General features: G+C 40.4%; 2 protein-coding genes across 4 annotated transcripts in view; one reads left to right on the forward strand and one right to left on the reverse strand.

The window, feature by feature from the left end:
* The window catches only part of RFC1 (replication factor C subunit 1), a 41,469-nt gene extending 36,074 nt beyond the window's left edge, over positions 1-5,395 (forward strand). For all 3 annotated transcript variants that reach the window (XM_021397001.1, XM_021397000.1, XM_021397002.1), the window contains exons 22-25: positions 563-708; positions 1,195-1,408; positions 2,176-2,367; positions 2,876-5,395. In XM_021397001.1, the coding sequence (XP_021252676.1) occupies positions 563-708; positions 1,195-1,408; positions 2,176-2,367; positions 2,876-2,971 (648 nt within the window). In that variant the 3' untranslated portion in view covers positions 2,972-5,395. The remainder of the gene's footprint in view (positions 1-562; positions 709-1,194; positions 1,409-2,175; positions 2,368-2,875) is intronic.
* WDR19 (WD repeat domain 19) overlaps positions 2,037-15,307 on the reverse strand; it is a 41,927-nt gene continuing 28,656 nt past the window's right edge. Inside the window, exons 27-37 of the mRNA XM_021396999.1 lie at positions 14,872-14,984; positions 14,012-14,080; positions 13,742-13,819; positions 9,537-9,633; positions 7,671-7,795; positions 6,951-7,032; positions 6,037-6,187; positions 5,792-5,915; positions 4,488-4,564; positions 3,936-4,056; positions 2,037-2,899 (exon numbers count right to left, since the gene is read on the reverse strand). Coding sequence (XP_021252674.1) covers positions 3,942-4,056; positions 4,488-4,564; positions 5,792-5,915; positions 6,037-6,187; positions 6,951-7,032; positions 7,671-7,795; positions 9,537-9,633; positions 13,742-13,819; positions 14,012-14,080; positions 14,872-14,984 — 1,031 coding nt within the window. The 3' untranslated portion in view covers positions 2,037-2,899; positions 3,936-3,941. The remainder of the gene's footprint in view (positions 2,900-3,935; positions 4,057-4,487; positions 4,565-5,791; positions 5,916-6,036; positions 6,188-6,950; positions 7,033-7,670; positions 7,796-9,536; positions 9,634-13,741; positions 13,820-14,011; positions 14,081-14,871; positions 14,985-15,307) is intronic.

Here is a 15,307-nt window from a genome sequence, read left to right on the forward strand (position 1 = left end):
TTATGAACTGTAGAACCATCTAAACTTATGTTGGAACTCATATGTGCCACAAGGCTACTGGTTTTTATTTGTGCGTAACAGACCATGAGTGGCATCAGAGAATGTGTCATACCTCAAGCTGGAAGGGACCTCTAACTGAGGTTAGATAGCTTTGTAATATAAATCTCTTAGCAGCTGTGTTCTTTTGAAGTGTCTCCTGTACCATGGCCGCCTGCTGGAGATGTAGTGCTTGTCTGTATGAAATCCGCTGTCTGTGTGATTGTACTCCAAACTGGAGAAACGAACCATTTAAAAAGAAAAAAGGCTTTTAAAAACTCATCACTTCACAGATATTTTACATGATGATAACAAATAGGGTGGTATGAGAGATGAAGCTGTAATTTAAAGGGGATAGACAGAAACAAGCACCCAAGATTGTCCTAAGGTGAGCTGCTTGCAGTGTGGAGCTATCTATATTCACTGACGCGCTTCCAGTGAAACAAGTGGAGTAGTAGGTCTTGGTGTCAGGGAGACTAAAGCCATTGTGTTTCAAGTAAGTTTCACGTACGTGTTATTTTTTCAGGCTATTTATTCGAGTGTTCTTCCTGGGGAGCTGATGAGAGGCTACATGTCCCAGTTTCCTGTCTTTCCCAGCTGGCTGGGGAAATTTTCATCCACGGGCAAACATGAACGTATCGTCCAAGAACTGGCACTGCACATGAGTCTCAGGTAGTGCTCACACTTGGGGTTTATATCAACAGAGACTTCTAGTTCTGTAGCTCATCACCTGCCTGTAATGCTGTGCTGTCCTTGGTACAAACGTAACTGTATATTCTGGGAATATCCTCATAGATTGTTGGTGATGGCTTTTTGTTACTATTCTGGACAACAGTCAGACTGAGGACACTTTTAATATGTTAGTGGTACTATCATTTTTTAAATTTTTTTTCTTCCCTTTTTAAGTGAGGGTTGTGTTTCCCCAGTTTCTGAGTGCTTGTCATGGTTTTGTGATTTTTGGTTATTGGTATTCCACACCTTGCATCAGGTTTTCCCTAATCCAAGTATGACAAAAGAAATGGTGGAGTTCAACTCAGCTTGCAGTTAACTCCTAAGGCGGCTGAGGAGCCGTTTGCTGAGAGACTGCCTCCAGGTTCTGTTTAGAAAAGAGCTGTGTTGAGCTGTACAGATTTACTTCTCTCTTTCCATTTGACAAAGAACCCAAGCGTGCAAGAGGACAGTAAATGTGGAATATTTGACTTATCTGCGCGATGCACTTGTCCAGCCACTGAAAGACTTGGGAGCAGATGGTGTACAAGATGCTATAGCGTTCATGGACTCTTACTGCCTGATGAAAGAAGACATTGATAACATAATGGAAATAAGCATGTGGGGAGGTAAACCCAGTCCTTTTTCAAAGCTGGATCCCAAGGTAAGATTTACATAAATTTTTTCCTTATGCAACATATTTTGTAAGGAAATGTTACAGTGATAGTTGGATATGCTGCTGAAGGCTGGTGAAGATGCAAATGCATAATCTTATTAATTCTAATTCAATTGAACATGGAAATCCTGAGCAGTTCCGCTGTCAAGACATCCTGCTAAGGGATCAGGCTGTGCAGCCTCAGTTGTCCTAGAGGTAGGTTGAGCACGGCTGTGTGACCCTTTGCCTGGGGCCACGCTGAGTGAAGAGGAATTGTCTTGGCCACATACAGAATACATAATGTAGTTAATGTATGTAAGTATCAAAACTTATTTTACTTTTAAAAATATTTTTATTAAAACATTTAAAAAAAGGGCAACAAAAACACAAAACCAGTGGGATATTTGATCTTTTTTGTGAAACGAATGTGTTCTTAGTGAGTTCTCATTGTGTTTGTTAGATTTTTGATGAAATTTTAGCCTTCCTGTACTTCGTCCTTGACGAGAGTTGTTCACAAATGTCCATAGCGCCAAAAAGCGATGATGAGAATAAGGCATGATTTCTGAAGTGAGGGATATTTTTCTCTGGCAAGAATTCTTATCAAAAGTCTAGTAAAGAAGAAACTTCCAGTCGAATGTCTGATTGCAACTCTGTACATTTGTAGATTTGTAGATTTGCAGGTAAAGTGTTACTGTCGACTGAAAATGAGGTTGTAAATATACAGAAAAAAAAAAGTTAGCTAAGCTGATGCTCAGTGTTTCATTCCCACCCAACAGGTCAAAGCAGCTTTTACACGTGCCTACAACAAAGAGGTGCATCTGACTCCGTATTCCCTTCATTCTGTGAAGACGTCTAGAAGGCAGTCAGGATCCATGGGGACCTCTGAACAGAGTGAAGAACTGAACGTGGAAGAGAGCCAGTCTGATGAGGACGAGCAAGATACTGTTGAAAGTGATGCAATGATCAAGGTGATCTGGCTTCCTGGGTGTTACACTACCACTCTAAACTTTCTTCTTTTTATGTTAACTTTCTGGGACTTGTAATATCAGAATCAAAAACCAAACCAAAACCAGAGTAGATTTTGAATACATCATCTCTTAACTTTTCAATTCTTGACTAGTAGTAGTATAAAAAAAAACTAGTTCATTTTCATCGGATGTTTCCCGCTTGAATGTTGGACCACAGTGAGACACCACCGTAATGCATTAAATAATGTATACATCAAAAATGGTGCTAATGTCCTTACAGACAGCAGCCAGCAAACCAACCTGCATCTATTGCTAAACTAGGGCTCTGGGACAGTGTTGCAGAGTCTGTATTCCACTGCACTTCAAGATGTGATACCTGAAAGGGAAGGGGAGAGAGGCTCTTGCCCCTGCTCCCTTTTTTTTGTCTCTTGAATTCACTGCATTTGACTTACGCTTTTTGCCCCGGTTACTCTTTGAATTTTAAACTCTCCCTGTATTCTCGTTGTAGCAAAAAAAGGTGAAGTCTTCCAAGCTGCCAAAAAGAGAGAAAAATGAAGAAACAACAAAAAAGGAAGGTAAAAGAAAAGAGAAAACAAGACATTAAACAGAATAATCTTGCTCGGGCTGTAGCTTTGTTTATCTAACTTCTGTCAGGAACATGACACAGATCTGGTGATTGAGAACCAGTGCGTTGAAATGCTCCTCTTATAGAGGTGATGTAGCTCCCGTACTCACACTGGGCAGTGCAGTACTTAGCTAACGTGCTGTTACAAGCCATAACTATTCTTGTAGAACAAGCACCAGGGTGCATGAACATGATGCAAATGTGATGTGTAGTTACCTGGTGTTTATGCAAATCTCCACAGGACTGTTTTTTAATAAATCCTGTTATTATGTGCTGAAATCTTGTAAATAGTAAATCTAATCTGCATATTTGTACATTATAGCAATTAAGCAGTGTATAGAATTACAATAAAATGTGTTTGGCATGAGGTTTTTTATTTTTGCTTAAGCTCACAGCGTGTTCTCCTGCAGCTATCAGGCCCTGTTCTTTTTTTATTTAATTGACCCAGAGCCACTGGAAAAGCAAAGCGGAGAGGGATTGAGTTCCAGAATTTGAAGTGTTTAAGTTTTATAGCTGCAATCAAAGCCAGAACAGAATACCTAAAAAATAAATTAAGAACTGTTTAACAGAAACTAAAGTGTTGAAAGCTGAGAACTGACGTTGAATACGAGAATACAAGGGCTTCTGCCACTCACAGCCTGGTTGGGACAAGCGAAGCAAAAGCACTACCCTATGTATACCCTATGTACACCCTACGCACACCCTGCGTACCCTGTGTATACTTGAGGGCAAGTACATGCTAAAGCTGCACCTCAGCTACCTGAGGGATAAAGATGCAGCCTTGAAAGTTAAGTTAAAACTCTTGACCACTGAGCTTTCTGTGCTGGGAAGCACTGCCACTGCCTTCTATAATGAGCCCTGCCATACAATTAAAACAACAGAAAACCCACAACCCCAGCAACTAAAAATACAAAGCCCCACAAAAACAGGCTCTAGTACGTACCTGAACTTAGCGGTCCATGTCTTCTTGTTTGAGGTACTGTGTGCAATCATTTATTTTCTTAAGATGAACGATGTTAATTCTTTCAGAGCACATTGGACATATATTTTCAGTCTGTAACATGCTGTGTTGAAAGAAGAGGGGCAACAGGTCAAAGTGTTAGAACCATCCTCTCAAACAAACAGTTGGGCCTCAGAGTAAGTGCTGTAACATACACAATGTCAGAAATACAGATGCTTCGGGGTAGGTGGAGAAAAAGTGAGTTTTGTTTTTTAAAATTTTTTTTAAACATTGAGAGCTAGCTCCAACAGGAACGCTTCTGCTGTTGGAGTGAGCAGGAGGAAAATGCGGCAGACCATGACCAAAGCAGCTGGCACTAGAACACAAGGAGTTTGTAAGTGATGACTGCTTTATTAGTCTGCACCCACTGCTATGTGAATATTCCTATTCTCGTGGCTGCTGTCGGGCTGGTTCACTTGAAAGTGATGCTCTAAGACTACGTTAGATGAAATGAACACTGGAATCCTTCAACAGGAAAAAAAAGTCCCAACTTACTTCTTGAATTCTGAATAGAGGGCAGGAAAGTCACAGTGCGGGCAGACGGTCCAGTCATCCCGCACCATGTGGCGACCCTGCACACAAGAGAAAGCAGTCACTCAAGGGCAGGTACCCTGCTACCCCTGGCAGTTTGTTAGGCTTCCGTCTCTTACTGTGGAAAAACTCTCAGCAGTTGAGTTCTAAAGATGTTAAGGAATGAAAAAAAACCACATCATTACAGCGTTACTTTGCTTACTGTGTACATTCTGTGACCAGAAACAAGGTTTTCATTGTGATGTGTATTTATTTTTTTATAAATTTAAGAATGAAATTATCACTTCAACATTATTTTAGTTTGGCAATTCTGTACTGCCCCTGTAGACAGAAGTTTGGAAAGAGTTGACTGTAAATTTACTGAGATTTTTGGTGATGCGTAAGGTTCAAAAAATGCCAGCAAAGCCACATGAGCTGAGCCCAGGAGGATGCATGTGACTCTCTCAGTCTGTGAACACAGGGGGAAAGCTGAAACAGAGCTGCTTTTTTTTTTTTTTTTTAATTCTGGTTTCCCATTTGATTTTGATGCAGAAAATTCTTATCTACCATGGTCAACATTATAAAGCACAACAGTGCCTTGAACTGTATTTAACAATTTATGCTCTACTACATTATGCAGCAGGGGAGTGTTCTGACGCTTTCAAAAGGAATGAGAAAAATGCTGCAGTCCTGGTGATGTTACTGTGATGTAAAGGAACCATAACCAAGAGACAGCTTCAATATGTGAAACAGAAACGAATATACATGTACACAGACCTTAGTATTCTGCTAAGCCAATGGAGTGAAAAAAACAGTTTAAAAAGCTATTAATATCTTTTGTAAGACTGATTCTTTACTTTTAATATTAAAAGAATGTTAACTCTATTATTTGATTCCTGCTTCAGTAAATCTGTACTTTTTCTATAATTCTAGTGTGACAAATGACTTCAACCTAGTAAAAACGTTCACGTACAGGAGCTAACCACAGTATAAGGGTTTTGAAATGGCAGTGGGGAGGTGCATGGCTCTCTCTCTCTCTCGCTGGGAAATGTACTCTGTACCTTTTCAACAGCCTGTAAAGAATCCTGAAACAAAAGCATTAGAGCTTCTCATTTGTGTAAAGACTGGTAATACCGAAACCTATGTTGAACCAGTACTTAACGCTGGCAGCACCCCAAAGGCCTGGGTTTTCCTGACTTACTTGCTAACAGATTGGAAAAACCAGCCAAACCCCAGCTTGGCTGCTAGGAGCTTTGTGTTCATTCTTGCAGTGCAGAAGAGGCACTCACCGTTGCGATGCAGTAGGGCAGGTTGTTTTTACAGCTGGGACATAAGAGCTCACACTCTGGGAGCGGGAACGCGCAGTAGGGACAGGCTGTTGTTGGCTCCTCTGCCTCAGTTTTGTCTGGGTGCCTAGAAGTAAGATAGATACAAACATCAATAAAAATTCAAGCTCTTTGAACTTGAACGCAGATGTTTCACAGTGCTTTTGATGTTCAGCAACTGCGTGGAAGAGCAGATCAACACTGCTCACCTGACCATGGCTTCGATTTTCTTTTTGTACTTAAGATCTATTTTATTTCGATTCTCAGGTCGCATCAGCACAGCAGCGAAAGTGAAGGCTGAGTTCTTCAGTCCTGCTCTGTGACACTCAATTACTGTTGATGTCAAAATTGGTACAATGTCTGCAACAGAATGAACCAATACCAACATTTATTTACTAATATTAATGTTTAAAACCTTTGAGGTAATAGGGCATTGATGAAAGATGGCAGGATTTTTCTGTCGTGGTACACAGCTGCACAAATGTGTGCGATTCCTGTAACCACACACGAGAGAACCATGGGTTCACCTCTTCCTGCCTTGTACCTCTGAAGCACAGTCTGCAGCAGGAACATTTGGATGCTAACCATTTCTCCCAAATCTGGTCTATACTGTTTTAAAGTCTGCATTTTTAATGTTGTGCTGAGAGAGAACCCTGGCTGTAAAAAGGTTAAACACTAACTGGGATTACTGTTGACTGAGAATTAGCAGAAAAGACGGACTGAACCACGCGACAGAGCAGTCTGTGTATGCACAGGTGAGGAGAGGTGCACTACCAGCACCACAGCCATACATGACAGCAGTATCAAAGAAAATTTCCCTTTAAAAAGTTCCAGGTACCAAAGAAGCAGCCTTTGCAAAAGAAGGCTGCTTAAAACTTCGTGATAAAACGTCACAGAACATCAGTTCATTGGATACGATCCTGAGACTTGGTGCGTGGCTCAGGCAACTTAGCACACTGCAGTTACAGCGCTTGAGGGCACATTAACCGTGGTTGAGAGGAAGCCCTTCTGCACGTTCTGTCTGGAGGAACCACCCCATGGAAGCAGCCCAGGTACCTTCTAACGACAACTCCTGAACTGCCCTGCAGGGCACAGCCTACCTCTTTACGCTGTCAGTACTCACGTGAGGGGAACTTGCTGATGTTGTTGGCTACACGTATAAGCATACGTGCTCCCTTCATGTGGTCGCCACGTTTCACGTGAGTCTGGAATACAACAAAGACACCGAATTAACTGCAGCCTTCAGAGAACAATTCCTGCTCTTGGCATTCGTCCTCCCCAGAGCTGCACACCCACAGCCTGTTAGTGAAATTGAGTACAGGTGCATTGAGCTCTAGAGGAAGGACTAGACAGAACAGGAGCTGTTCTCCACAGGTCTCTCTAGTCTCCAGCCCAGCAGCAGCAGGCTCCTGCCCCACAGCTGGCAGGCAGGGAGGTGTAAGAAGGCCACGGGCTGAGTGGTTTCCTCCTGACTCGCCATGTCTTGGCCACCAGAAATAACCTGAGCTGCTCTCCTTAATTTCAGTTAAAAAGAAAAGCGGTGATCTGTTCGTGAATAATAATAATAGTGCTAGCAGTACACATATTTTTAAGTATGAATTCCATATGCATGGGAAGCCATACTTAGGATTTAAATTACTCGGTATTTTAAAAAGAATAATGGAAGAGGCAGAAGCATCATACAGGTATGGATTCTCTTGAAGCTCACTGTCAGCTTACGCTTGGATTCTGTTCTGCAACCTACGTGGCAGTGCAGTTCATGAATACAGAGCATCCATACGTACACTTCAAGAAACCAGAGACAGTGCAACACGTGTAAAAACTCAGGTTCTCAATTCCTTACCTTCACTAAAATATAGCTGTGTAGAATCATAAGGTTAGTAGCCATCTCAGAAGGGATTTTAATCTTCTGGGTCTTTAATTCTGAATACATACTGAAAAGAACATCGTGTGCATTTCGGTAGTTCCCTTAAAAACAAATACATTGAACTGTAATTATTTTTTTTTTTTAACAATTTCTTTACTAATAACATGTAAGGAAGCTAAACATGAAACGACGTTGATGCTTAGAGCAAAACTTTAGCGTGACAATTTCTTTGCAAAGTCGTAAGCAGTTGTTTGCCACAGGATCCTAACCAGTATCAGCCAGGGAGTTAAACAAGAAAAAAATTACGCTTGCAGAAGTCATCTAGACAGTAACGAGATATTTCTGTGGATAACAATTTTATATCATTAATAAAACTTTAAAAATGGAAGATGCTGTATGCAAGACACTGCTTCCACAGCATTGTACTGGCTGTCCGGAAGCCACAGAAGCCCAGTAACTTCTCAGCGTAGCTGAATTCATCACAAAAATGCGATTAGTATGGCCAGTCTGCTTTTAGCTAGCTGATTCTTGTCTTCTTTATTTTCCATTATTAGACTATAAAGAAGTCCCGTATCTTTCAAGTTGGAGGCATTTAAGAAAAACTTCAGATTTAGTTATTTCAGCAAGCATTGCTTCTCTCCATCTGCACAAAGCAATTTGTTCAGTATTGTTACTGCAATTGAATCAAGCTGCTGTAACTGTGTGGCACAGCAGGATCAGTCTTAAAATCATGGGAGTATTACACGACAACCAGTTCAAGGGAAAACTGTACAGGAAATGGCAAACCCCAAGTACATACACCAAACAAACAGCACAGACTGAAACAATTTCAAATGGATTTTTAAGGAAAAGTTTCGCCAACCGTATCGGTGGAAACATCAGAACTGTTCTGCAGAGGAAACAGTTGCTGCAAAACAGGTGATTTTACCGAGAAAAATGCAGCGCTTATTTTGACGCTGTTGCTGAACACATCTGTACAACCAGTGAATGTGAGCTACAATGTGGGACACTCCATTTTAGATACACGTTTTCGATCCAAAGAAGCTAATGGATGATTAAACCCTTGAGCCTGTACGTTTCCCGCTTACATTACTAGCACTAATGCTTTAATTACTGCCATGGTGCATTGGGAGACAGCATTTGTCAAGGCCCCAGCCTCAGCCCACTGGCTAAGGGTTTGTCCATAAATGTTAATTTCCATGGGCATTACTGTCCTCCAGTTCCTGAGGCTGCTGCTTTTCCTTTACAGATATTTTTCTTAACTTATTTGAAATGAAAAGCAAGCGGTGTTTTAGTAGGGCTGTTGCCATGGCAAAAGCAGCTAGCAGAGGAGCCAGTTTTGCTTCTAGCCCCATCCCTTCTTATTGCTTTGTTTCTAACTTCACGCAAAAACAAGGCTTACGCACGTCGGTATCTGCCCCTTCGGCAGAGCCCATCTCCTACCCACATCCACTGAAAGTGTAAACATGCAAAGGCTGAAGGATCAGAACTGAAGTTGGAAACTGTGTAGTTTAACCGCAATTTCAAAATCTGTTATACAGAAAAGTACAGTTTCAAGCAGTCTCCACCAGTAAACTTAACCGCCTACAAAGAATGCTGATATATTCCATAATTTTATTTATTTCCAAGCATTTAATACGCAGTTATAAATCCCCATCTTTTCACAAAAGCTATTTCAAGTTAAAAACTGAATATAATGAAAAGCTTTGTATTTACAAAAACAGTTTCTTTCCAAGGCTGTATAGGTTAGGCTTCATAGTGTAACCTATATTGCCAGCGGTCCCTGCAGCGCTACGGGGCCGTAGCGTCACGTATGTCGGCCTGTCAAAAAACCTGACTTACCCGAACACTGCTCTTCCCTGGCGATTATTATAGCAGTTCTGGCAGCTTCTCTGTATTGCTTCAGAGCCATGTATAAGCGGAATAGGTACTTGGCGTCCTAATTGAGCGATACAAAAGCGATTAATACTGGTCAAAGCCGAGCGTGGTGTTCCCTTCCTCCTCTGGCCCACTGCGCCCTGTGAGCTGGGGCAGACTGGCTGAGCTGTCGAGCCCAGCACGGGCCACGAGGCCGCAGAGCGCCGTGCTCGGGGCACTGCTGGCAGAGAACCAGCAGCTCCGGGAGCTGGCGCCTGTGGTGGCAGAAAGGAAGCGAGGGACAGCAAACTCTTGCTAGAGGTCACTGTGTTATGGCTCTAGGTGCAAATGTTGCTTCGTGTGAGTGAGGGCCAGGGCAGCTAAAAGAACTGAAAATTTATAATTAATTTAAAATACTTTCGTAAGTATTTTAAGAAAACCGAGAAGAGACCAAAACATTCTTATTTCTAAAAACGCAGCTAAAATACAAACTGCTGGATAAAAGGGCCTCGCATTCGAGGAAAAGGAACTATTGCATGAGAAAAATCTGGCCTAGGGGCAGTGTTTTATACCTTTAGCAGCAATTTCAAAAATGAGGTAAGAAAACTGCAGCCTGTATGTGACAATCCTTGAATTAATCAAGATCAGCTTAATCTGAAATACAGCGCGTAATGGTACGCTCCCCAATTAGAGAGAGGCAAATCGGAAACCAAAGACAGCAGCAACTTCAGGGACAGCTTAGTGAAAAACAAAAGCACGGCACAAAAACCAAAGCTCATTCTGTGGTAGTATTAGTGAAACCAAACATTTACAATGTGTATTTTATGTTAGAACGTATAAAAGTTCCTTAAAGAGAATGACTTGTGCTGTTCTCTGGAACACTGTGCGGATTTTGTGTGCGAGTCTCAAACACATTGCAAAAAAAGAAAAAGGAGTAAAGAAAGAAATTCAAGGGAAGAGGAATATGAAAGGTATAACCACATTCCCAGATAAAGAAGATGACTGCAAAGATGAATTTCTTATCTGAGATGCAGGAAAGAAGACAAAAGAGAAGAAAAATCACAGAAATAGAAGCAAGAAAGACCAGCATGCAGAAAGAATAAGGGCGAGTCGGATTCTTCTCTTTAACTTTCATTATGAGGCAAAACATGAAGTGACCAAAAGTATTTAAGTAACAGTGGAACAGAATTTTAAATAGACAAAGGTTAGAAGGCTGCAAGAACAGTGGTTTAACAGCACTGAAACAGTTATCTGGATAAGAAACAAACGCAACTGCATGTATCAGTGGCTATTATTTATCCTGAGTTCCCTGAGGGGGGTCACAAGAGAAATAGGAAGCGGGGTGGGTTCTGGGGTCATTTTTCCCCGCTCCCAACACCTCCTGGTTGTGGTCTGTGCTGCCCCTCTCCCTGTTCTGCCCGGGACAGAGCAGCCGCCTCACATGGGAACTGGCATGCCCTCTGCACTGCCATCTTAAAGAACGGATCTAAATAACTTAGATGGCGGCCATACGTCGAAGAAAATACAGAAATAGGAGGCATTTAAGAAATGTATTATGTTTTACTTTCTAACCTTTCATGCTAGACATTTAAAAAGCAATAAATACAGCAAGGAATTTTCAACTGTCAACGCATTTCCTAAATTCTTTGGGAAAATTAATTACTGGAATCCAACCGATCTTAATTTTAGATAGCTATTATTTTAATTTAGTTTTGCTTTCTAAAATGCTCGTACCTAGAAAACATGCACAGACAAAACAGCAGAACTTTGCTACTTAATGCTTCCTGAAAAGAAGCTCCATCAGAACATGTGTGACTAATTAAGAATCTCAGCATGGTAAAGTTAACAAATACAGTTGTTGATGTAATAACACATTACAAACTAGCTTATTATTAGACAATAGTGTAGCAAATGTATTCTTAATGCAATATTTTTGATAATATGGTGCTTCATTAGAATGCCATGAAATTGTTGGCTGAGAAAAGCACCCAGGCCGCTCGGAGCGCTTGCCTGGTTTGGGGATCAGTGCTGCAGGGATTAGCAAGTTTCTGCTGCTTGGCTACTTTAAATTCACTCTGACTCTCAGCTTTACAAGAACACTACCACAGAAAAGCCGCTACTCTCTAAAACCAAGCCCCCTTCTTTGGTAATTTCAGAAGCATCGGCTCCGTAACAGTGCAATAAGGATAAGGGAGAATTGATTTCTAGGTTGTTTTTTTAAACAAATAGTTACGATTTGATAAAGTAAAACGATGCTACTCACTGAGAGAGACTATGGCAGATTGGATTAAAGCGTTTAGAAGAACAAAAAAGAGCTTTTAAACGAGGAAAAGAAAGCTCTACACTGAATTTCAAAACAACGTTAAATACAGTAATGATTCACACAATTGCTGAACATTTTCTACACTCTTTAGAACCACTTCACCGTGGAGATCACAGCAGCTCACTTCCCTCACCCGACCCTACGTGCTACCATTCACAAGCAGTGCCTAGGCTGCTGCCAACAGAAGTAAGACACGAGGCCACAGGTTCTGCCCAACCACTTCACAGCACAAATAAAAAATTTCTTTTGCTTATGCAGATACTGCACGGATTTGTCGTATTATGTCTCTAATGGCTTCATTCTCTTCTGGTCTCTTGCAGTTGGATTCTGTTTGGTTCATTACGTTTTACTTCTCTTATAATTATCTTATAGTTCAAACTTCAAATTGCAGATACATTGTGTCATTTTCATTGTTACCAAATCCCACTCCCCTCAGTAAGACACAACTTACTCTTCTCTCAATGTCATTTTATATCTGAACTGTATTTACTGTGAGTTTGTACAGGCATTTAAGTTTGGACTGGATGATCTTGTAGGTCTTTTCCAACCCAGCTAATTCTATGATTCTACGAAGTTCCTCGACTAAGGAGTTAATTGCAGACTGTAATGTCTGCACCTGAAGTCTGGCTTTCATAGGTAGAAACACAGGGGTGCAGCTCCGCTTGGCTCACATTCCTTGCACTCAAATTCTCCCGTGATAGGCGGTAAAACTTGAAGGCTTTTTTGCCACTCTTTTTTCCATGAACTCAAACCCAAATGTGATTGAAGGCACTGTAAGTTCTGTGGTCATCAAAACGAAGAATGCTGTGTGAAACCTGTTTTTCTATAGCTTCACCTCAACGAAACATGATAACACACTAGCAGTCTACCTCACAAAAGAGCTGTTTATCATCTTAACCTCAGATGCTGTGGTTCTGATACCCAATGGTGTACTTACAGTGGACATATTATTATTACCAAAACTATGGCACCGTCTACTAATACATTAAAATCTGTCAGCAAATATCTTTTTCCTATGAACTTCCTGTTCTTTCATTTTCTTATAAATTAAATATAAATTGTATTCTCCAACACAGAACAGAAACTCCGTGTTTTCTTTCACAGAACTGTAGCCTGTATTTGCAGATGAAACTGAATCTATGAATAATCAACCCAAACTTTAAACTAAATATTACGACATAGTAAGAAATCCAAAGGCACTTTTAAATATTTTTAAAGGGTTTAATTGTCATGTGGACATCCACATGAAGCATTTACATACGGAGGTGATCTCAGTGGCAAATTCTCCCTTCAATTCACATTTTCAAACTGTTTTGGTCTAACCTCCTTTTGAGAATAGAGTCATTAATTACTTAAGAAATCAGCAGGGGGCTGAATAGTTTGGAAATCTGTCCACAGCGTATCTCGTTAGTTGGTGTGTTTTTTCCTTCATTCCCTAATTACTACCTTACTTTCTTCCACTGCGACAGCACAACCAGTTCCTCATTGTGCAAGACATCAGTACTGTGGCTTGTCTTGAGACACACACACTGCCTGACCACGTGGGAAAGACACCCACCAGTGGGCTAACTGATATGAACAGCTAACTTTTGTCTCTTTGTCAGTGTGAGCATTAATTTGGATCTCCTCTGCCGTTTCCACAGAGTTTAGAGGAAGATGATTGTATCTCAGACACTTCCTTTCTTATCTTTCTGAAACTGAAGCTACTGGGTGAAATGACTCATAGAAAGATCATCTAAGCCTCACTCCTTAGTGAAGCAATCCTTAAAAAGCAATCTGTGTCTATTTTATCCTAAACATGTTGGTAAACTCAAATGATCTTGTAGTACGGCAACAGGACACAATAGCAGTGACAAAAATACAATACCTTAGGCATGCCATCATTCTCTCCCGTAAGATAATCTATCAGCTCATTTTTTAGGGCTTCATCTTTTGCCTGTCCCACCTATTAGACAAACATAGAAGAAATAACCATTATATGAATGAAAAAGAAAGAATACTTACAACACAAGGAGACTTTTCGTAAAAAAAAAAAGCTGCAGCTAGATTTATTTATCAATGATGCTAGGAAAATGCCACAATACTGAAAGTAAACTTGAAAAGATAAGGAATATTTTATTTTATCAACGTTGCTTACTGTTTCAATTGCCATTTCAATAGCCAAGTTATCTTCTGTGCTTGGACTTTTCATAAAGTGCTTTAATGCCTAAAATGAAGTAGAAAAAAAGAGTTGATGTTGAAATACACAAAATGAACATTTTTCTCATTTTTACCAAGTTGTTTCTCTGTCCTTTGACAGAAAATGGCATAATGGATGCTTATTTTGACTGTACTTTACAGCCATCAGGATAGCCATACATGGTATATGGGTTACGGCTGCTTTCACTCCTGTAAGAAAAAGTGAAGTCTCTGCTAAATCCTGGTGTATGTCTTCATATAACTGTGGTTAATGCAGCATTAGAAGTCTCCTTAGCTCCACCAGAAAGACCAGTCACCTATGATGGCCGTAATTTGCAAAAATCAGGAATTTATTTTAGCATATGTTCAGTATGCAGGAGTCAAACACTTAGCAGCATCAGCTGACAGACTTGCCTGTCAGTTGACACACTTCCTCCTTTTTAAAAATCTGTTTAATTTTGGGTATGCAACACTATTTAACAAACTATTTTTACAGCAATCAAGTCTTCACTGGTCAAACAAATATACTACAAACAAATTTTACCTATATGTTTACGCCACTTAGAGATTCACAAAGGGTAGCGTGACATCAATCCTTCAGAAGCTATGAGAAGTTTATCTGCACGACAGTGTATAATTCACAGAATCCAATAGTAAATACAAATAGCTTACTTAGCCTTTTAGCACCATTTTATATCAGTATATAGATCAGTTAAGACAGATAAAAAAAGTCTAAAAGGAATTTGATTTGGAAGTACAGTATTTTCAACAGTTTCTGTGAACAGGCGACCGTCACTGCTTTGTCACTGAGGCACTGACCCGTCCATATTGGCCACACAACAAGAAAAATTTCCCCGCCTGAAAATGTTTCTTTTCTCCTTCAAAATACAGTGCAACGCTCTGATAATCTTCATTGCTGGTACTCTCAGAACCTGCAAGAGAGAGAAGGCCAGGATAACAGAGTATTCTTATCTAACAAGAAAAAGGCCCTGACAAAAAAAGAAATTCCCATTATACAGAGAAAACCAAAGCCAGCTAGAATCAAATCATGACTGGTATGCTTTTTTCTACTTAAAAGACTAAATGTCAGACACCGAGAGCTAATAATGCATTGAAATTGTTTCCACAGGTTTTACATGGTAATAAGATTTCTGTTTTTTTATTTAACAGACAATAGAATGGCCTATGACGTACTACTTATTTTTTCTCTTATGTCTTGGCAACAATAAAACAGAACAAGTGATATTAAGATTAT

The sequence above is a fragment of the Numida meleagris genome, chromosome 4 (assembly GCF_002078875.1).
Source record: "Numida meleagris isolate 19003 breed g44 Domestic line chromosome 4, NumMel1.0, whole genome shotgun sequence".
Lineage (NCBI taxonomy): Eukaryota > Metazoa > Chordata > Aves > Galliformes > Numididae > Numida > Numida meleagris.